Below are 22,948 nucleotides of genomic sequence, written 5' to 3' on the forward strand. Positions count from 1 at the left end.
TGAAGTTTTTAGATGTAAAGGTGGTTCAAAATATTATTAATTGATGTTCGAGATTTTCGAATATCAATTGTGAAATTTTGGAATAACATGGCCCACTAGCTGAAAGGTGTTACATCATTTACTGCTTACTGCAGTACATATTTTGAAATGCAAGACAGGTGTTGAAACTCATATTTAGAAAAGCTTTTAGATTTCTGACTCCATTGTTCCAAATTGCAATCGAAGTTAAAATTTTTTATAATTTTTTGTTTGTTTTAAGTTAGACAATATTTTTCACATCTATAATCTTAAACTTAAAAATGTTAAGTTCTGAAATATGCATCTTTAAAATAAATTTTCGAAACCCGTTTTAAATTTTACGACTTCACAGATGGAAAAGATAAATGCGAAGTTCAAACTATCTGAATCATAGTGAGCAGTTTGCAAGTTTCGCATTTGAATTTAATATAAATACGAGGTTGATTGTTTGATTTCGAAAGGGCATTTTTAAACTTTTGAGCTTTCGAAGATCTGCAAGTTTTCGAAGAACTGAGTACAGTTCTTTGTAGAAGAGAAAAAGAAAATATGAAAGTTATTCAAAACATCATACAAAAAAAAAAAATCTCCTTAGAAACAAAAAATTGAAATAAAAACAAACAATATTCGTAATAATTATCAAATAATAATGAATTTATTTTATTCGTTTCAAATATTCCGGCATTGACAAAAATAAAGTAAACCATACATTTAAGTTTCAACTTTCAATTCATTATCAATTATCATAATTCAATTAATTAGTAACTACATATTTATCTATATATACGATCCGTATAATTCCATACGCGCTAACATATGTATGTATGTATACCACTACATACATATTTAGGTATTTAAAGAATACCACTTTTAACTAAAGACATAATATAAACAAACAAAAAAGAAATAATAATAATAAAGGTAGATAATTCAAAAGCTTACCATTTCGGTATTAAAATATTTTTTAGAATTAATGATACATATATATATTTAAAAATATATGTATGTACTAGAGCTTACGATTTCTCGAACTCTTTCGAGAGGAGATTTCTCGCGAGTCCCGCCTTCTCGCGAGATTCTCGAAACTCGAAATACTCGTAAGGCACACGAGCTTCTCGACATTCAATTTAGTCGATTCATCGGGGCTGTTTTATATAGAACTTAGCAACTAAAAAACACCGAAATGTATAGAATACTGTCAACGTGGCGACTGAATTGAAATTGAAAGTCGAGAAGCTCGCGAGTATTAGGAGCATTTCGAGATTGGAGAATCTTGCGAGAAGCCGTGTTCTTGATGTCTCGTTAAAAAAATAAAATATTGTGAACAAAATTATATGTATTATAAATGTGTTTTGAGTTAAATATCATTGGAAAGCAATATAATCAAAAAAAGCACTTAAATTTATGTCGAGAAGCTTGCGAGATTTACGAGTACTTCGAGACACGAAAATCTCGCGAGAAGTCGAGTTCTCGATTACTCGGGTCTCGAAAATCTCGCTTGTGTGCGAGAAGAAATCGTAAGCTCTAGTAAGTACGTATAGGGAGTAAGGCTTAAACAATACACAGCATTTGTTGAAGAAAAAACAAATTATTTTATACTACGAAAATATAAGTAATATATAGTAGGTATCAAGTAAATCGCATAAATCTCATCTAAATACAATGGCTTTGGCCTAGCCGAGCAACAGCAGCACATGCGGCGACAGCTATGACATCAAGCAATTTTAAGCCTTAACAGCCAATCCAAATTATACAATTAAATTTATTTTTTTAACTAATTTGCTACATTTTAAGTTTAGTAAGAGTGCAGTAAGGACAATTGGGGTAAATATATCTTTAATAAATTTCATTACTTTTTTCTTCATATTTTCGAACACGAATAACGAATTTTTCGAAATCAGTTATGATAAGTTTGTATTAAGCCAATATACCTAATTCGAAATCTGCGAACACGAACATTAAAATTACTAAAACTTTGGGACGCGAAGTAAGCTAAATTCGACGTTTTTAAATTCAAAAAGTTGAAACTATAGAAAAGCCCTAGTTCGATAAATTCGAAGTTACAACACAAAATCTGAAACTTTCGCACAAATATAAATTTTAACTTGAAAATTTTTATTTGTTTACTCTATACATTAGAAGTAAACAGTTTTAAGTTTATTTTAAAAAATAATAAAGATTTTAAATAAAATACATAACGTATTAAGATTTTATAATGTTTATAATTGTAAATAGCGAAAAAATGCATAGTTATCATATAAAATAGATAAGATAGATAAAATAATAACAAATAAATAAATAAAGACAAGTAGCTGGATTAAATTTTTGTTTCACTTAGCCACTGAGAAGAAAGCAGGGGCTGTATTCAGTAAATGTGAGTTTTGAAATGTACATTTTAAAACTCACAGTTACTGAATCTACCTAGTTATCAAAAAAAAAAAAATTTTTTTAAATCATATAAATAAATTTTTGTAAATAAAAAAAAAATATTTAAATAAAAGTGAATTAAAAAAAAAAATGCTTGGACGTCAAGGCTTTAATTATGCAATCATTCGTTAAATCTTTATATCATCTTCATCAATGCTTAAAATTTGTGTACAGTTCAAACATTTTCAAATTAGCATTGGCATAATTTTAAACATTTCAATATCTTAACTCGAAATACTTGAATTTTAAGTATGCTGTAAGTATACGAATACCAAGATCGAAAATATCAAACAAAAAGTTTCAAATAATTGAATTCGAAGTTCAGAACTCTCTAATCGACGCTGATAATCTAAGAATTTTAAGCTGGATTCTACAGTCGGAAATATTTATTTTACAATAAAATATTAGAAGCTTTTGTATTACATTCCAATAACTAGAAAAATTCGAAATATGCGAGTTGAAGTATTCAATCAGGATATTTAAATCATAATATACCAATTCGAAAATATCAGAAACAAAGATTGAAATCAGTGAATACGAGGTTCAATGTGATTGATTTTACCTTAAACATATATGCAGTTTAAGCTAATACTTGGGACTCGGATTTAAAATACTTCACTTGAAACATTCAAATTCGATGCATACAATTTTCGGATTCAAGAAAGATGAGATTAAGATTTAGAAACACGCTAAACTTGAAATTTACCAATTCCAATTGACAGTTTTTTTTAATTAAAAAGACGAATTTTTCTCAGTTTCGGAGTTCAACTCGACTTTGAAAGTTTATACATAAAGCTGAACTTTTTAAAATTGTGGAAGAACACTAAATATTGAGATTCAAAAAGTAAATTTTTGACTTAGAAGTTCACAATTTTGAAAGCAGAAGTGGGAAATTTTCGAAATCGAAATATGCGAAGACTAGGATCGAATTTTTTGAATTAAACATTTTTAACAAATACAAATAAACCGGCACGCGTTAGTCTTTTTCTCGTTTCGATTGTTGACGCTTCTGATGTTCGAAAATTCGTTTATTGAAGTAATAGATAAATCAACAAATGAAAGAACGGCGCAGTGCGATAAAAGATTAAATCAAATGATGTCGACAAAAATTTGTCCAATCTATTACGTTCCAGATAAAGGGGTTTGATATAATTTAAGAAACCTAATGAGAATAGTGCGACCGTTTGAACATCGAAAGCCCATTTTTTTAAGTTTACCCAAGTTTTTGTGTGACATCCAGAAAAAGTTCAGAAGCGAAATTGGTTTCCGAATTACAGAGAAACAAACTAATTACACAGCGCGAAGAACTATTCTAAAGCTCCTGAAAATGTTTCACATTATTAATTACTTTTTACTTAAGGGAAATATTTATGTTTGCTAAACATGCATCAAGAAAGTCTTGTGCAACTATCAAGCCATACACCATTGAACTATGTATTAATGTAATTCAATATTATAAACTTATCATCAAACAATTTCATGTTACTACTTCTGCATTTACATTTACATATACATATATATATTATATTATTTTAAATTAAATTAAATTTAAAGTTATATAACACTTAACTATATATAAGTAAATTTAGAAAGCAGCAGCGTCTTCAATACGAGCTGTTGTAGCGTTCGTAGCGCGGCGCGCGCATGCGTGTAAGCACTGAGGTGAATGCTTTTGGCATAGAGAGGGTAAGACAGTATGCCGCGCTGATTTTTGGAAAGCCTATTTCTTTTTCAACAATAAAACTGAAATGTTAGAAAAATTTCCAAAAATATGCTTTCCAAAACTTGCTAGCTCTGCAAAACCAATCTTATAAGGGCTCTGCTTCTATGGGTCTATGCTTTTGCTATGCCTGCCACTACATCTTGCGGCTTACACAGCATCAACGCAATACTACATACAACATAGAAATCGATGAAAGAAATTTCTGGCATTTCTACGCGCCCGACTGGCCCTTAGCTAACAAATAATACCCTGATCTAAACTTAAATTGTTTGCTGTAACATTTTTCGTCGCCGCCGTCACTGCATGCATGTGATGGTGGTGCGCATGCGCATGATGATGTTTATGATGATGATGTGTGTGCGCATGAGGATGCACACCATTTATGTGAGGTTGTTGTTGCTGCTGCTGCTGCTTTTGAGGACTATACAATGAGAGCGCTGTGCTGCTGTTAGATGTCGTTGAGTTGCTACCATTTGCTGTTGTATTCGCGGTAGCTTTGGCGGTGTTGTTGCTTTTGTTGCTGTTGCTGCTGCCTTTACTGACCTTGCCTGCTGTCGTGTTGTCCATTGAATGCCTGCATCCATTGGTGTTAGTGCTGCTGCTTGCCGCCTTACTACCACAGCTAATACAAAACACGCACGTCGATTTATAATTGGACCCGACGTCACCGCCGCTGCCGCTACGATTATGCGCTACTGTGACATGTGTTGCAATCGTTGTTGGTTCGGAAGCGCGTCGTCCATTGGATGTGATATAATGGTTACCATTGTTGCTTTGATCGCTACCACCATATTTCTTACATATACCATTACTCATAGGCGTTGATTTCTTGCTGCTGCCTCCATGTCCATGGATACCACAATTTATTTGTGGTGATGTGGGCCCCATAGAATGCGTTTGCTGATTTGTTGATTGTGCCTCTTTCAAATGCGTTGTTGTTGTAGCATGCTTTTCAGTACCATTTGGGCTTGTGGAATTATTGCCTTCTAATTGAAATTTCTTTACTAATGCTTTAACCGATGTGGGTGAACCTTCAGCATTGGGCGCTTTACGTATGACTTTAGGTGTGGTGGGTGCATCGGGAAAGAGACAGTGTGTTGCTGTTGCGTATTTTTCGTTGTTGATATGGCTATTACTTTCGCTACCGTTTACTGTACCATTTTGGATGCTGCTGTTGTTGTTGGTGCTGGCGTTATGCCCATGGTGATTGTAGCCATTGCTGGGCAGCGTAAATGTGGCGACAACACTCGTTGACGTTGTACTCGCTACAGCGGCGCTATCCATCATTTCGTTGCCTCCTATAATAATAGTTGTTGTTGTTGTTGCTATTAATGGTTTCTTGATCAAGGCTGCAGTTGGCATTATTTTCTTAGTAGCCAAAAACGTATTTTCCTTATTTGAGTGTGAGGATGAATGACGTCGTGCAGGTATCTGTAAGTGTTGTAGTTGTTGCTTTTGATGTTGTTGTTGATAGTGGCCACCTTTGTATTGTAACGGTATTGTCGTTGCACGCATTGCTGGCACCGTTACTATAGCAGTTGTTCGCTGTGTTGTTGTTGCTGTTGATTTACCATTCGCAGTTGATTTTGTGCAATTTGTATAAATTGTGCCTGCGGCATAACCAGCATTGTTGTTGCTTGAATATCTATTACTAGCGCTACGGCCATTATAATAACCATTAGTGCTACTGCTTTCATTACTGTTATTGTGCGCTCCTTTTCTATTACTCAGTTGCATTGGCTTGCTTGGCTTTACCTTTTCGTCCTCGGCTATTTCCTCAGCATCAGACGATTCCATTTTGCTGTCATTTGTTGTTGTAGCATTTAATCGTTCATCTTCTGTACTCATATTAAGTTCGTCGCCATTAACATCGGCATCATCATCGTGTGACATCAAGTTTTCATTTTCAGCTTCCAATTTATTATCATCCAACTCCTCCTCTCCATCTACTTCTGCGTCGTCCTCTAATTGCTCTTCTTCGTCCTCTTCATCTGCATCGTCATCAATTGTAGTTGGCTTAGTTATATCTGTGCGAATTTGTCTATCGATGGAGCATTCGTCTTTCAACCAAATGTGCTCGAGACATCCTGCAGCGGTCATGCGATCGCTAAAATATGAAGAAAATACAAATTTTTTAATAAACTGTAAGTATTTCGGAAGAAGAGTTAAGCTGAATGCTTTGAATTTGTCTTGCGATTTTCATAAGAAAATCTGGTGGCAGTGGATGTCAGTAAAACGAAGTAACGCAAATTTTATTCTGATTTAATCTGCTCCTGTACGGCGAATTTGGTCTGAATTAGCTTCGCTATCACTATCTATTACATAGATAGATTTAGTGGCTGACGGCTAGGCGAATTTATAAACCGTGAGAGCAAAGGGAGGGGTTCTCTTTCTCCACTATGGTTACGGCCTAGAAGGTAGGAGCTGTCATGAAGATTAGCTATCAACCCTATAGGCAGTCTTGTGAACCTGTTCATGTAAGTAAGTAAGAAATATCTTGGCTTGAGCGTAACAGCGGCTTATTAAAAGTGTCTAAGTAAGCTTTCCTAATTTAACCAGATCTAGCCTGGTGTCATATAGATATCTAGATTTTAAGTATTACTCGCCTGTTTGAGAAAATCTTGCCCGAACTTTGTATTACTTGGAAAATTAAAAATTAATTCAAGAACTGATAGTCCAGATTTCTCGAAAAACTTGAACGACCGATTTTCCACGCGGAATGCGCACATTTAGTTAAACTTTATGAGAGCAGATTAATGATATTTGAGCAGCTGCCACATAATCAACCCAATTATAAACAAAAATTCCGTGCGAGTTTTTTCCCTTCTCCCATTCCTCGTATTCTAAATAAAAATTCTTTGTAAGTTTTTTCACTTCTCCCTATTCAGTGAATACCATATGAAATGCAATACAGTGCATTGCTTATACTTTATTTCTTAATTTCAAACAAATTCGAACAATAATTAAACTTTTCTATTTTTTAAACAAAATAAGAAATGTGCAACAAAATTTCAATTGACAAAACAGCTGACTTCGAAAATTCGAAATTCCTATTCCCCTAGGAGAAAAGAATTGGAGGAATTTTTCCGCGGGAATAAAAAAATCCGCGAGAACAAAATTCCGAGGGAATATTTAGAATTCGGCTGAATATGTATGTATGTTAGGGTGGGCCAAATGAGAAATTATATTTTCATCGATTGTTTGAAACAAAAAATGCCCGATAATATGAAGCCCTTGAAACTTGTATCCATACCTTGGTTCAACTATATGGTTGGCTCATCTGTACAAAAATAAAAAATGTGTTAGTTCAGATTGTCAAAATCTGCGTGTTGGTGTTGGTGCGAATGGTATGGAATGGAAACATAAAATTTAGCAGTTTTTGTATGTTGTAAGAAAATGTTGCCAATGCGTTGGTTTCATTTTGAGTTTGCCATCTCCCTTTGACAATACCATCGACCATGCAATGAAATAAATAAAACCAGCTGATGAGATGAGCCAACCATATATTGAGCCATGTCTCCATACATGATGTCCATCTGTGTACTTAAACTTCGACATTTATTCATTATATTACTTACTTTGGCTTTATTCGCAATGCACGACGCATAAAATCAATTGCTGCAGCCGACACACCACCAAATAATTTATCCGGAAATGTCAGTGCACACTGCGATATGTTGAGGAATGTTTCCTGTTTTGTCTCGCCGCCGAAAGGTGAGAAACCGGACAATAGCACATATGCCAATACGCCCACCGACCAAATGTCTGTTAACAATGATAGCGGCTCGTATTGTAATACTTCGGGCGCAACATAATCTGGTGTGCCGACAATTTCACGCACATTTGTGCCCTCGGCAACAACACGAGAGATTCCAAAATCGCACAGCTTTAAACCATCTGCAATAAAGAATGAAGAGTGAATACAGATAGATTATAATAGCCATATTATGCAATATTTACCTTCAATGCGCTCACCAGTGAGCAATATATTTTGTGGCTTTAGGTCTAAATGTGCAATTGAACGTTTGTGTAGGAATTGCAATGCTTTAAGTACTTCACGCATGCAATAGCGGGCATGTGCCTCACTGAGGCATTCTTCATTGTCAAGAAATGTTTGTAGCTCACCACCAGTTGCTCTGAAATAATTGATTTTTTATTTTTTGTATTTAATTTTATCTATGACAAATTTTTGTTTCAAGCACTTACAATTCCAGCAGCAACGCTGTGTCGGAGCGTGACTCATGCACTGCACTCAATTTGACAATATTTTCAGCGCCATCACATAGCTTCAGTACGGCGATCTCATGTTTGATCTCCTTGTCTGAGGATTGTGCGCGTCGGCGTCTCTTTAGAAATTTAGCAGCAAAATGTACACCGGAATTTTTGTGTATTGCACGGCGTACTGCAGCAAATTTGCCTCTGTTAGAATACAAGAGAAAAATAAAATAAAATTGGGGATTAGTATCGCTAAAAAATTTTTACTTATAATAACAGTTTTATACGAAAGGCAGGTGATGTATTTATTTCAAGAGTGATTTAAAGCGAAGTAAAAGCGGGCTTTTCTCATTTTTCTCCTTTAAACACGGACACATCGATTTAAACACAGGGACTCATCTTAAGGAACTGACGGACTTCGATACAATTTTGACGGGGATCGAACTGTATCGTATATTCTTGGACCATTTTGAGACTACTTCGGCACCGTTTAATGAACATTACGGGATGACTTCAGAATGATTCGGGACTATATCGAAACCAATTCGGAACAATTTCAAGATAGCTTCTGTTTTATTTTAGGTATCATTTTGGAAAAACTTCAAGATCCTTTCAAGAGTATTTTGAAACCATATCGGAAATTCGAAATCATTTCAATACTATTTCGGGAAAAAACAATCCCCGAATTATATAAAAATCATTTCAAAAACAATCCCGAAGTGACCATAAAATTATCCTGTTACTGTCCTGCGATTGTTCCGAATTGATTCAGAAATTGTATTGGAATTATTCCAAACATAGTCCAATGTGAAGTCATCCTATAACTGTTCCGAAATGGTTTCGAAATAGTTTTAAAATGATGAGTAAAATCGAAGCCATCGAAGTAAGGGACTAGTACGATAGATCACAATGGTGAATATAAAGAGAAAGTTAGGTCAGAAATGGGGACAAAGAAAAACAGACTAGCGAGAAATACAAAGATAAAGAATGAAGTAGGTAATTAGAATATCAACAAGTAAGGAAGGCTAAGTTCGGGTGTAACCGAACTTTACATACTTAGCTGCCAAATCAGAGCTTGCAAAACTTTTAAATTACCTTCCTTTAAAAGTGGGCGGTGCCACGCCCATGAAAAGTGATGACAGAAAATCGCTATATGCATCAATTGTTCACCCTGTTCTAAAATCAATAAAACAAAATGAGCTCATCTTGGCAGATTGCGCAATTTAAGAGAAACAAAGTTATCTATAACTGTGTTTCCGAACCAAAGTTACACATTTTGACGGAAACTGAACAATAATGGAAGAGCAACAATATATTATAAATCAAGGGTGCTCACGCAAAGGCTCTTTTGGCTCCCAAAATCATCGATTTTGCTCCGACTGGCTCCCAACAACAACCAAATCTATTTCGATGGGATAACACAAAAAATAGTCACAGCATGCTTCAAATGAAATTAAAATTTTGAATCGCGTTGGTGCCGGCATATCAAACGAACGGAAAGATAGTCGAATTCACTTTGGCTCCGGCGGGCTCCCAACAACTATCGCGATTGCGAACGCGACCCAGATGCCGTCACTCACTGTGTAATGGCGATTTATTCAAAGTCTTCGCTGACATTAACTGCAATCTTTCAATCGCTGTGACCAAATTGCAGCTGCATAAGTATTCGCCAATTATAAAATGTATCAAGTTGAGTTGTTAAGCCCGACGGAGGTAACTGCACAAAAGCTTGATTATTAAAATTATTGCAACGAAAATATAAAGAACGGGTCTGGGGGCGCCTACTGATAGACATACGTCAGCCAACCGGCAACGTAGTCCAGTTAGATGGCCAAACAACAGCAAACAAACACAATAAATACTGCCGGACGTTTTCGTTCGTAATATCAATGGTTCTTTGCATGGAGACGTTTAAGAGTAGCGGACTTAGTACACCGTACTTAGTGACGTTAGACAGTGACAGTGAGCCAGTGATAGTATAGCACGTACATCTGAATCAATATACTGCACTTATTCTATTGATGTTATTGACGAGGTGTGAAAGGCGTGCGCGATATTTTTTTAACATTTTGTCTCGTACATTTACAGCATTCAATAGTATTTTGATGACAATAATTATAATGACAACAACAAGAGAGGGAATGCCACTTGGAGGATGACACATAGTGATGTGTTGTACAAATACGATAGTCAAGTTAATGACGAAAACAAAAAAAATGTATATAATGTGTGAGATGCTTAAAAACTACATTTGCACTTCAAGTGTTTTTCAATGTGTAGGGAAAAAACTGTTTGATTGCTTCCGGAAAGAAAAATAAAATATCTTTGACTGTGTCTTCTAAGTCGCAGCGACTTTTATCCGCGACTGTGACTGATAGAAAATAAATATATAAATAAATCTTAGTTCAGAATTTATCAATACTCGTAATCACAGCTGCATAATAGCAGGATAATTACTTGTAACAATATGGACAAATGGACCCGTGATTTGTGCTACTACCTACCGCCAGATGTCGCAATAATCTGACACATAGATTACTGTGACATCTAGTAGTAAAAAGCAGCGCGGAGTCATCGATTTGGGGGCGACTGCAAAGCGAACCATGTAGCAGTTGATTGCGATATCTAAGGCTACTTAGTTGCAGCACATATCCCATTTGATCATATTATCACATCAAATTGTTTCTGTGAAGAGAGCTGTAAATGGTTTAGGTTTAGTTAAGAGTGATTGCGAACGAGACTCAAATGCCGTGAATTACGGCAATTTCCTTTAAGCTTTCGCTGTGATTTAATGTGATATTTAAGTCGCTGGCACAAAATCACCATTATACGAGATAAGTATAGCTCGAGAAAGTGACTATTTAGTTGGAAATTTGGTGTGATAGCAACTTTAGATAGACCTGATCTTAATACTAACAACGGCATTGTGCTCTTAGGCCATACATTGACATCCAGCTCAACTTTACTGCACTGGCCAGTACAGTGAGGTAGCCATATACCCGTAAGCAAACCGCGTACTCACGGCAGAGTAAGAGGGGACGTTTGTTCAACAGGTGCCACGTCCCAGCATGTAGCTGGGAGAAAGCGTTATAGTTTGCAGTCGCCACATAAGAAAAATATGAACTGCCTGAATATCATTGTCGTCTCCCTAAAGAGACGTCGCTTTCCAAGCGGGTCTCGAAAATCTAGCTTGGTTGAGCATTGTAGATAGTTGCCAAGCTAGCCTGGCGCGGTTTAGTTTTTAGAGACGAGTGCCCTTGGATTGCACTCAGGGCCGTATCTCAGAAGTGCTCTGGTTAAACGAAGCTAAATTGTGTAGGCTTTAGTCGTGTGGAGTCTGTAAACGTCTTCCTATGTCGTATAACCAGGACGATCTGCAATAATTTTTAAAGATGGAGAAGAAAATAGCTCGATACTAATGCCGCAGCTCCAATATTCTGGGGAGAGATACGTTGAGAAACCTGTAAAGGCCGATGTAAGGTGAAGTTTGGTCCCGCCCAGCATACCTTACTATGCTCAGCCCTAGGAAATTATCCAGGTATTTAAATTCAGTGGGATGTATACTTAAAGTGGGACAATATTCCCACCCCTGCCCTGAAAAATACGTTATTCTGTTTGTAGTATTTTTCATTGGTTCAATTGAGCGTTGTGTTATTAAGACGGTACTATTGTTGTTATTATATCGGTAAAAACATTCTTGAATGTTTATGCGCGTGTTGCTGATGAGGGCAGTTATTTGCTGGATATGAATCGTCTGATATCAGCCAGACTGCTCTGGTTGTGACTTGATAGCTAACTCGAATTTTCGGGTCCTGCATACATCGCCATTCCAGCCAACGAACCAACCAACATTTCAGAGTATCGATCAGGGACTCTGTACTAGAGTCCCAAATCACATCTAACATGTTTCTACAAGGTACAAGGTAAGGTACGTACGATAAAGCTCGCATTTGAAGACTGTACCTTGTGCAATAGTGTCTCCCCTAACTTCCATACATTTTTACAATCGCAAATAAAATTTAATGTATGTAAAGCCCACTCCAACTTGTGTCTGCTGCTCAACTGAAACTGGACTATATAGCAACAACGAGACAAGCAACAATCAGGAAAATAACCAGTATTCAAACGGATGTATACGTTTTGTTTGGATGCGTCAAGTTGGGCGTGAGTAGCCACCAGCCTCCTGGTTTTAGTAACTTTGGCGTCCGACAACAACATCCATTTGTTCATTCATTGATAGAATAGCAGCCACTGCAGCAACAACAACAATATGTAATATGTGTAACAAAAAAATCTAGCAACAAGCACGCTTGCGTGTTTAGAATAATGAGTAAGGCGTGCTTTGGCACTAAGAGACTTAATAATAAAGCCTCTATACTATAGAGTCTATAGAAGCACACAAACTTACATATGTACATTAGGGTGGCCCTTCGTTGTATGGAGGAAAAAGTGTTTGGATTCTTGATCTCACCCCCTAAAAATATGCGAATAGCTCAAAAACGAATATATACAAAGTTTTAGGCCAATCAAAAAAAATTTAGAGGTGGCGCAAAGGGCTTGAAATCGTGAAAAATTACGAATTTTTACAATTTCCTGCTTTAGGCTTCCATATTTCTAAACCTTACAAAAATTTACTGCTTTTCCATAACGTAGTAAGATCTGTATTTTCTTACTTTTCTAAAATGGCCACAATTTTCAAAATCGGTTGACCAATAACAGTTACAGGGAAAAATATATATTGCTTTCGACAAACAAATATGAAAAGTAAATTAAGTCTGTGCAAATGTGTTGATCAGTGAATCGTGGTATTCGGGTAAAAAAACGCTCAAATAAACTTTTTTATACAGAAATACATATATCCCTTGAAGCCAAACTTGAAGTTTATTTATTTAAAAAGTTATGCACATATATTTTTTTATAAATTTTCTTTCGAAATGCGTGATGCGACAACAAATTTAAGCCTGCACTGCAACTTGTTCTTGCAACAAGCATATCGAAAGAAATTAAAAAAAAAAAGTATACAGAAATGAAAATATATATTTTCAAATTGCAAACAACTACAAAAAATTTCTTTGCCCATTTTCTTACTAAAACTATACTGCTCTTGAATGAACAAATTTTGAGTAGTAGGTTTTTTAAATAGATAAATTGCGGCACTTTGCATTGGGATGGAAAACTACTTCCAGAAATAACAGGTCGTGAAAAGGTAGACTTCCAGTTGTTGTTACTTACAGGAATGGCGAACAATTAACAGGAGCTCCAAATTATATGCTGCAACAGGCTCGGAAATAGCTGATACGTTGTATGAACTGTTATTTGAATGGGATCTGAAGGATGATATTGTGGCCTGTTGTTTTGATACGACATCGGTTAACATAGGCGTTACAAAGGAGCTGCAACGTCATTAGAAAAAAAACTTGAGCGAAAGCTTTTGTATCTATTTTGTCGTCATCATATTTATGAAGTTTTGCTGAGAGGGGTTTCTAATGTTATTTTCCAGAAAATACTAGTAAGGACGTCCAGTTTTTTCGGCGATTTCAAGTAAATTGGAAAAACATCGACAAAAATATTTTTAAAGATTTGCTACAAAATAACGAATTGAAATTACTTTTAAGCGATAGCAAAGATACTATTCTAAATTTCTCTAAGGAAGGTAGGTAGGTTGAACTGGCCGGTCCATGAGGACCTCACATAGACTGATTGAGTCCGTAGTGTTACCAGAAGTTTGTTTTAACGACCAAACTGAAAAACCCTATCAAAAACCAGGACCTATGTTATAAAATAACTCCGTCCTCTTGGCAAATACTAGAAGCTTCCTAGGACTTAAGCCACTTGCTGCTTCTAGATCTGACAGCTGTATCACTCCTAATAGCTGGAGTCTTAGCCTGGCAAGTGCAGGGCATGAGCACAGAACGTGCTCGATCGTTTCCTCCTCCAACCCGCACTTCCTACACCTGCTATCACTGACCAAGCCTAATTTAAAGGCATGTGACGCCAGAAGGCAGTGTCCAGTCAGAATACCCGTCATGAGTCTACAGTCCTCTCTTTTTAATGATAGAAGCAACTGTGTTAGTCTAAGGTTGTAAGACCTACACATAATCTTCGACACTTTACAGCCCCGCGCTTGAACCCACGCCTTTTCTGCTTGGTCGATCATGTGCACCTCTCGCCTTCGCTTAATCTCGCCCAATCTAATTGGGACGTCTACGGAGCAAGCTTCAAGGGATGCGCCCTTTTTAGCTAATTCGTCCGCTTTTTCATTCCCATCTATTCCCATATGCCCTGGGACCCAATATAGATGTATGCTTCTCCCTGTCCCGATTCTCTCCAGAGACTGCTTACACTCTAACACGCATTTAGATGCTGTGCTATGCGAGATTATTGCCTTAATTGCTGCTTGACTGTCAATATAAAAGTTAACACGCTTGCAGCTTAAGCTATTTTCTTCCAGGGTTTCTACTGCTTTGGTTACGGCTAATATATTTCCGCTTGGAAAACGCTACAGTAATCCGGCAGCCTGTAGGATCTGCTTAATTCCGGATCAGCGCAGTATACCGCAGACCCTACTCCTTCCACTATTTTGGAACCATCGGTGTACACATGTATCGCCTCGTCCGCCATTTGCGCACCCTTGCGCCAACCGTCCACCTCTATTGTGGCCTTAAGATCTCCCTCAAAGTGCAGGTAGGGAATCATGTAGTCTGTTCGTCTTGTGACTGAGGACGCTATACTACTATGGCCATATGGTCGGCGCTCAAGCTGCCCCGAAGCATCGAGCCTGGTTGCGGTCGTTAACGCTTTGTTCTTTGCTACCAGGTCTACAGGTGGAATGTGCAGAATGGCATACAGTGCAGCCGTCGGGGTTGTTTTCAGGGCTCCCATAATGCAAAGCATCGATAGTCTGCATACCCCCTCTAATTTTTTGAGGTATGTTGTTTTTTGTGTGGCTTTCCACCAAACAAGAACTCCATAGTATAGAATAGGGCTTACAATCGCTGTAAAAACCCAATGAGAAAGAGAGGGCGATAGGCCCCACGTACACCCCAGCATTCTTTTACATGCATAGAGTGCCGTTGAGGCCTTCTTGACCCTCTCCTCCACGTTGAGCTTCCATGACAGCTTACTGTCTAGGATGATTCCTAGATATTTTGTGCAAGGTTTCTCCTGTAAGGTCACCGCTCCTAGCTTAGGCCTGGTCCAATTTGGGACCTTGTACCTCTTTGTAAACAAGACCATATCCGTCTTCTCCGCATTGACTTTCAGCCCGACATTAGATGCCCAGGTATGAATATCCCGAAGCGCCCGATCCATCAAAGAACTAATCGTTGGAAGGCATTTTCCACTTATGACAATTGCAACGTCATCTGCGTAAGCCGTAAGTTTTACGGGTCCCTCATCGAATTGCCTGAGCAGTTGGTTGATGACCAGTGTCCACAGCAGAGGTGATAGCACCCCTCCCTGCGGCGTGCCCCTGTCCACTGATTTCGTGGCCTCGTACAATCCCCATTGTGATGTAATCTTTCTGCAATTTAACATGCAGCCGATCCATCTGATTAAGGCAGGATGTACTTTAATGTAATTAAGACCATCCATAATCGCCCATTTTGCAACATTATTGAAAGCCCCGGCAATGTCCAAGAAGACTCCTAGAGCATACTCCTTATATTCCAGGAATTTCTCTATGCTTATTACCACCCTATGCAAAGCGGTGTCTACCGACTTGCCTTTGGTGTACGCATGCTGTGTTGTGGAGAGCAGCTTTTCATCCACGTTGGACTTTATGTACACATCTATCAGCCTCTCAAAGGTTTTGAGCAGAAATGATGTTAAGCTAATGGGTCTATAGTCTTTGGGATACACGTGACCGATCTTCCCCGCCTTTGGTAGAAAAGCTACACGAGCAGTTCTCCAATAGTGCGGTACATGATTCAGTCTTATGCACCCATCGAATATTATTTTAAGCCATTCCACGACCGCCCTACTTGAGACTTGTAGCATGGCCGGGAATATACCATCTGGGCCCGGCGATTTAAACTTAGAAAACGTCTTCACTGCCCACTCGACCTTGGTATCGGTCACCAAGCCCGGCACCACTAGCTCCGTGATCGAAGTGTGAGTGATGTCTGCTGGTTCTTCTAAACCGTCTCCCGATGGGAAATGTGTATCGAGAAGCACCTCAAGGGATTCCTCACTATCACGTGACCCTTCCCCGTTCTCTTTCTTTATTAGTCCCTGGACTATGTTTCCCTTTGCTAGGACTTTTTTCAACCGTGCTGTTTCACTGGAGCACTCTATGTCCGTACAGAAACTTTTCCATGAGTTTCTCTTCGCCCTGGTAATTTCACGCTTGTAGATCCTCAGTAGATCCCTGTACTCGTCCCGACACGCTTCGCTTTCCGCGGTCTTTGTGAGTTTAAACATTTCTTTTACCTGTCTTCTTAGAAGACTCAGCTCATTGCTCCACCATGGCGGCTTTGCTTTTCCTCTGAATCTTCTTAGAGGGCAAGCTTTGTTATACGCAGTCATAAGCGTCCTCGTTAGGAATTCATTCGACTCCTCCAGTTCCTCTACATTAGCAACCTCTTTGGGTTGTCCCAGTTTCGTTTCTACATGTTTCTGGAATTTAGTCCAATTCGTTGCCCTAGGGTTTCTAAAGGTTCCTCCCTTCTCTACCCTCTTTAGTGGGATGCTGAAGCTTATATACGCATGGTCGGAGAAGGATGGCCTATCGAGAACCATCCAATCATACCTTGATATATCACGCTCGGAGCTCAATGTAATATCCAGAACATTGCTGGATATTGGACCAATGTATGTAGGAACATTTCCCCTGTTGGCTATCTGCAAATTGGTTTGCAGGATGTAACAAAATAGAGATTCGCCTCTCTCGTTCGTATCTGCTCCTCCCCACGCATTGTAGTGCGCATTTGCATCTGCGCCTATGACCAACCGCCCTTTGCGCCCTTCCTCCTGTACTAGCCTTTTGCACTCCATCGGTGGAACCTCCGCAGCATGGGCCATGTAGCAGGACGCCAGGATAAATGCCTGCTTATTCTTTTGCTCAACGGCCACCGCTACGAGATCCTCGGTGGTGTAATTAGGCAGCATATATGAATGCAGCTGTTTCCTTACCATTACTACAGCTCGCACCCGTCCTTCCGTTTGTGCGTAGTAAACGCCAAACCCGCGCGCGCTAAGTCCAGAAACCTTTCCTCCCGATGAGAGCCACGGCTACTGGATCAGCGCCACGTCAAACGAACCCTCCTCAAGGGTTAGGAGGAGTTCGCTCGACGCCACTTTACTGTGTTGGAGGTTTATCTGTAGGACTCGCAGCACCATTGGGCTGTTTGTCCCCCTCCAGCACCTTCGTCTTGACGTCGTCGTCCTCCTCTTGCCCTTTTGGTTTAGAGTATTCGAGGCCCCCTTCAGCCCCTCGTGAATGTTGTGCCGTGTGTTCCTCTGTGCGAGTCACAGCACCATTTAGCGGTTGGTCCTCTTCTAGCACGTTCGTGGTGACGTCGGAGACCTCCACCTGTCTTTTTTCCCTTAGGCTTCTGAGGCCTTTTTCGACTTCGCCCACTTCCAGCGTGTTAGGATTTTTATCCTCGGGACTTCTTTTCCTGAGTCGCATGTAAATTTTGCCAGTGCCAAAGGACATTTTGCCAAGCTGCGTGTACAAAATATCCTCCGCCTGCTTGTTTATTTGGAAGATGTATAACTGACCATCCTCGGTAGGCCGAGATACAGTAAGTACCTTCCAATCCTGTGTCGGTATGTTCGGATTCTGATTCTGCAGAAGTCGCAGTGCATCCTCCGACTTCATCACGCATGGTATCCATACCTTAACTTTTGGTACCGTGGGGATTTGCGCTTTATCCACCACCTCAAACCGCGCGTTCGTGCCTTGCCTTTGGAGGTTTGGAACGACTTCCTCCAGCCACCGCAAGCTCGCGATGTTGTCGCACGCTATCATCTTCACACCATTATACCATCCCCCCGAATCAAAGGTTGGAAGGGGCTTACTTGGTTGTTCCCGCATCATCTTAAGCATTAAGCTAATAAGCTCCCTTTCCACAGATCTCCACCTTTCAGTAGTCATTTGTCCGAACGGACTGCTACGATCAACCAGCGCCACATTCAGTGACTGCTTTGCCACATCACTCATCTTCTCGGGAAAAGCAGGAGTCTTAGTGTTATCTCCCTTTGGAACCTCCGAGAACACCGGAGTCTTCGCGTTAACTCCCTTTAGCGCCTCCGAGAAAGCCGGAGTCTTAGCGTTATCTCCCTTTGGCTTATCTCCTACTTCCGTAGTTGGAACTTCCCTCTGACTGGCAGCTTTCGAGGTAGTTGCTACCTCGCTATTGGAACCCATCTGTCTTACAGCTTTGGGCCTACTTGTCTTGTCTATGCGACTGCCCTGCCTCGCGGCTCTAGGACTGGGTACTTTCTGCCTCTTGAAAGCAGGCTTGTCGCCTTCTGCCGAACGTTGCCCCTTCATTCTGCCATTCGACGCTTCTTCCTCCTCGTACCGGTTGCAGAACCGAGGGTTTCTCGCAGCAAACCTTTTGAACTGCCTTCGACCTACTTCTACCGCTTCATGGGCCCATTCCAAGCGCTCGATCTCCACTTCTGTTGGGTCGACCACTGCTCCCAAGCGTTGTACAATTCTTAGTGCTGCACGGTACTGCGAGAGAGCTCTTTTACTTCCTCTGCTCCGTACCCTTCTCCACTCTTCTACTCCGTTTTCATTTGTGTGCTTCTCCAACACGGAGTTCATTGAATCAGCACTACTCTCGCTCCCCGAGTCCGACGCATCGCTTAATTCGTATTTGTCGTCCTTGGATTGCGACTCAGTCCTCCTCTTTACATCCTCCTTATTACATTCAGGTAATGAGTTGTTCATCTTGGTCGTACGACCACCTGCCCGACAAGGCGGGCTCAGCGGTCCAGTATTATATACGGGGAAAGAACCGTCCGCCACAGCAGCGCCCCTTACTGCGGTAAGGCCATAAATACTTCCCGAGATGGCCCGGTATCGGGAAGGCTCCGTTCGAATACAGCCGAATTTATCCCCTGGCTGCAAATCGTCCAATAGGCACGGTCCGCATAACACCCTGGATTAGGGGGTTGGCAGTTCTTGGTCACCGACATCCCGCCGCCCTCCTATGAGGCGAAACGGCGTAGATGTCAGTCCTAAACAGCTCCGCCTCATAGTCGGGCGCTATGGAGTTGGGCTAAGCCCTCACACCAACGACAAGGTGCCTACCTTAGTGAGGGCTCTAAGGAAGAGTCAAAAAAGAAAATAGTAAGAGATGACTATAGGGAATTATTGGAATTAACGTCTATATGTCTAGGAGCAAGTGATGGCATAAAGTTTCGTGTACCAGGGCCCACTCATCATGCTCAGTGGATGTCTAAGGTATTGTATTGCTTAAAAATCTATTTATTTCGTGAACAGTTTAAACTAACGGAGTATGAAGAGAATTCCATAGCAAGTATATGCGCGTTTATTATACAATTCTATGTTAAGCTTTGGTTTAACTGTACCAATCCTCATAGAGCACCTCTTCGAGACTTATCTTTTATTAAAGAAATTTATTAATACAGAAATGTTAATAAGAAATATCTGACATTGAAATTAAAAATTTTTGTAACCACCTATGGTACCTTTCTGAAGAATGTATTGACATTGGCATTGTTCGATGATGACGTTCTCTTGTACCATGAAGAAAAAGATTGTGGAAAAAATCAAAAGCATAGACAACTACTACAAGGCAACAGAAAATATAAAGCGGTTACACTTAAGGCCCAGTGAAATCAATAAATTTATAGAAAAAGAACTACACGATTTTGTAATAGACAATACAATTGATTTTTTGGTCGTTTTGGGATATCATCTCAATTTCTGGAGGTAGATCCACTATACTGGGGGGGGGATACAGAAACCTATAAAAAGCTAAGGATACTGTTATAAATATAAAAGTAGTTAACGACACAGCAGAACGGGGAGTAAAACTTATGGAAGAACATAAGAGAATACTTACAAATGACAATATTTAAATACAAGAAAAACAATATTTATTACAAGTTGTAACTGATTACAAAAAACAATTTGAATCACATAATAAATCATCATTAATTAGATCCTAGGAAATAATATCATATTATATACGTGTCAGCTAAAGTTTCACAAGATATATGTATGCATATGTTTTAAAAATGTATTTTCAAAAAGGCTTATAATAAAAAAATTTGAAACAAACTCATTTACGTATACTCATTATATACACATTCTTGAAGTAATGACACCGTGTTTAAGGCATAATTTATTTAATAACTTTATTATTATTCGACCAATGTTTGTTGTTTTAGATTTATTTGAAAGTAAAATATTTCTAGAACTTACTAATATCACGATAAATTACGTTTCGCCCATAACATATGAAGTAGGGTTGACCAAATTTAAGAAAACGTAAAAATTCGTAATTTTTCAGGATTTCAAGCTCTTTGCGCCACCTCTATCTCTTTTTCGATTGACTTAAAGCTTTGTATATTCCAGTTTTTAGATTATTCGCATATTTCTAGGGGGTGAGATCGAGAATCGGAACACTTTGGAAAATAGGGGCCACCCTAATGTACATATATAGTTGTTGTAGGCACAGCTGTAAATTGCGGTAAATTCTTGTTAGTAGTTGTCGTGGTTTCCACATATGACGGGATATAATAATGATGCGTGTTGCAGCTCTGGCCTCACCCAGCAGTTAAAGGAACTAGTTCTAAAGTATGTTTGGTTAGCTTAGCGCAGCTGAACTGTGCTTGAGGCAGAGATGCTCCCTTAGATCTATTCGATCATTATCATATGACTCTCTATTCAGCCTCATCCTTGCCACTTCAGCAGAAAGCATTTTCACCAAAACCTTTTCTATGTATTCCTATCAGTCTATCTGGTGTTGATTCACCGTTTTTTGGTAGATCTCTGACCTTTAGGCTATATCGTCTGTGGCACAGTTGGCAATAATATCTTTTTATCCGGAGAGACATGTTCAGCTCATTGAGCAGCTTGCTGGAGGTGTATGAGACTGCTCATCTTAGCATCTACTCCTGACTGTGCGACGCACCCTTTCGACGGATTTGCTGAGAACAACCTATTCTCAACCTGCTGTTGTCTCCAGATTGAGAAGGTGTTGGGCAAGTGTTTTGTGAATTTCCAGAGTATTCGGACGTTAGAGATTTAGGTTATTATTAGGGCTGGAAGCACTACGACCTTTGTGTAGAAGTATTGTGCATATGGATTTAGGTAACTGTAGGGTTTTAAAGTCTGGATAAGTCAAATTTGTATACCTCAGAAGTTTTCAGGTGTGATGTGTGAATATATGTTTGCATAGGGTTCCCCCACCCTAACAGGAAGTATTTTCAGTTACGAAAGTTTGACCAACGACTTAAGAAGAGGTATTACGGGGAAAAGGATGGCCATGGCGCCCGAAAGCGACCTTGTCGGGGAATTCGTGGTGGATATGGTTGTCTACTCGCACCATCATTTGGTACCCGAATATGTAGTTTCCAAGTTAAAAGGTTAAGTCTTTTCCCACTAGTTTCATATCAGTCTGAACATTTTAGTTGTAAATAAATACTTTGTCTGACAAGTAAAGCGTTTCACTGTAGGTCAGCTACAGTAGCAGCTGCTGCGAACTCTTTCTCATACACACGTATGCTGATGCAGATAGACTATTTGGTGACAATTTATGACCAAACGGAATCCAGCACGTAACACATCAATACTATCCATTTATTAGATGGAAGATTCGTGTCGGGTTGTTAGTAAAAACTAAATCCACAGTCCTATTGAAGGAAAAGTATCATGACCTTCACAGAAGGCTCGTTAATGTGTTTTAAAATCAAATTTAGAGTTGAAATCGACTATACTGATTAATTTCCAACTATAAATCAGCGACGGTGTGAAAGAGAGAAGCAATGCTACGATATGAAGAGGTCTAAACTAAGGGAGCTGACTAATTATTTTGCGAATATGGAGCAAATTATTACCATTACTGAAGAGAGCAATTTGAAGAGTCGGATTAATAAGAGCAGTGAAAGTATTGATACACCGCGTCAAACTCGGGCGGGGCATAGGCCTTCTGAAGTATCACATTAAGTTAATAGATTAGTGGGATTAGTGTGCGTGTCTGTTTACCCCCTTAGGCTTATTGCTAACTAGGATGTTCGATATGCGTGTAAAATATTGTGAAGACTTCTTTTTTCCCAAGCTGTTGATTTGTTGATTGGTCAACAAGTTGCGTTTGATGCAAATATGGGTTCAGACAGAAGTTTTGTATAAATCATGTTGCTTTCCAGTAGCAGGAAATTAAGAAAAGAAAAAAGGAATGATTATTAAAAGAGCATACAAAAAATTAAAAATGAATTAGGCAAAGATTGTTTATAATGAAAGGGCTGTTTGTCTCGCAATTATTTAAAAAAAGCTTACCTTAAGGGCGACAATAATTAAAAAATTATACCGAAAGGCACTCATTTATATTTTTTTATAATCTTTCAAGCAATGCGCAACTCGAC

At 39.0% G+C, this 22,948-nt stretch overlaps 1 protein-coding gene across 9 annotated transcripts in view; it reads right to left on the reverse strand.

Annotated features, from left to right (window-relative positions):
- Nucleotides 1-643: 643 nt before the first annotated feature.
- Drak (Death-associated protein kinase related) overlaps nucleotides 644-22,948 on the reverse strand; it is a 458,585-nt gene continuing 436,280 nt past the window's right edge. For all 9 annotated transcript variants that reach the window (XM_067785423.1, XM_067785422.1, XM_067785419.1 and 6 more), the window contains 4 exons: nucleotides 8,372-8,584; nucleotides 8,126-8,301; nucleotides 7,744-8,062; nucleotides 644-6,272 (listed from right to left, as the gene is read on the reverse strand). In XM_067785423.1, the coding sequence (XP_067641524.1) occupies nucleotides 4,400-6,272; nucleotides 7,744-8,062; nucleotides 8,126-8,301; nucleotides 8,372-8,584 (2,581 nt within the window). In that variant the 3' untranslated portion in view covers nucleotides 644-4,399. The remainder of the gene's footprint in view (nucleotides 6,273-7,743; nucleotides 8,063-8,125; nucleotides 8,302-8,371; nucleotides 8,585-22,948) is intronic.

Source organism: Eurosta solidaginis, chromosome 4 (assembly GCF_040869045.1).
Source record: "Eurosta solidaginis isolate ZX-2024a chromosome 4, ASM4086904v1, whole genome shotgun sequence".
Classification (NCBI taxonomy): Eukaryota; Metazoa; Arthropoda; class Insecta; order Diptera; family Tephritidae; genus Eurosta; species Eurosta solidaginis.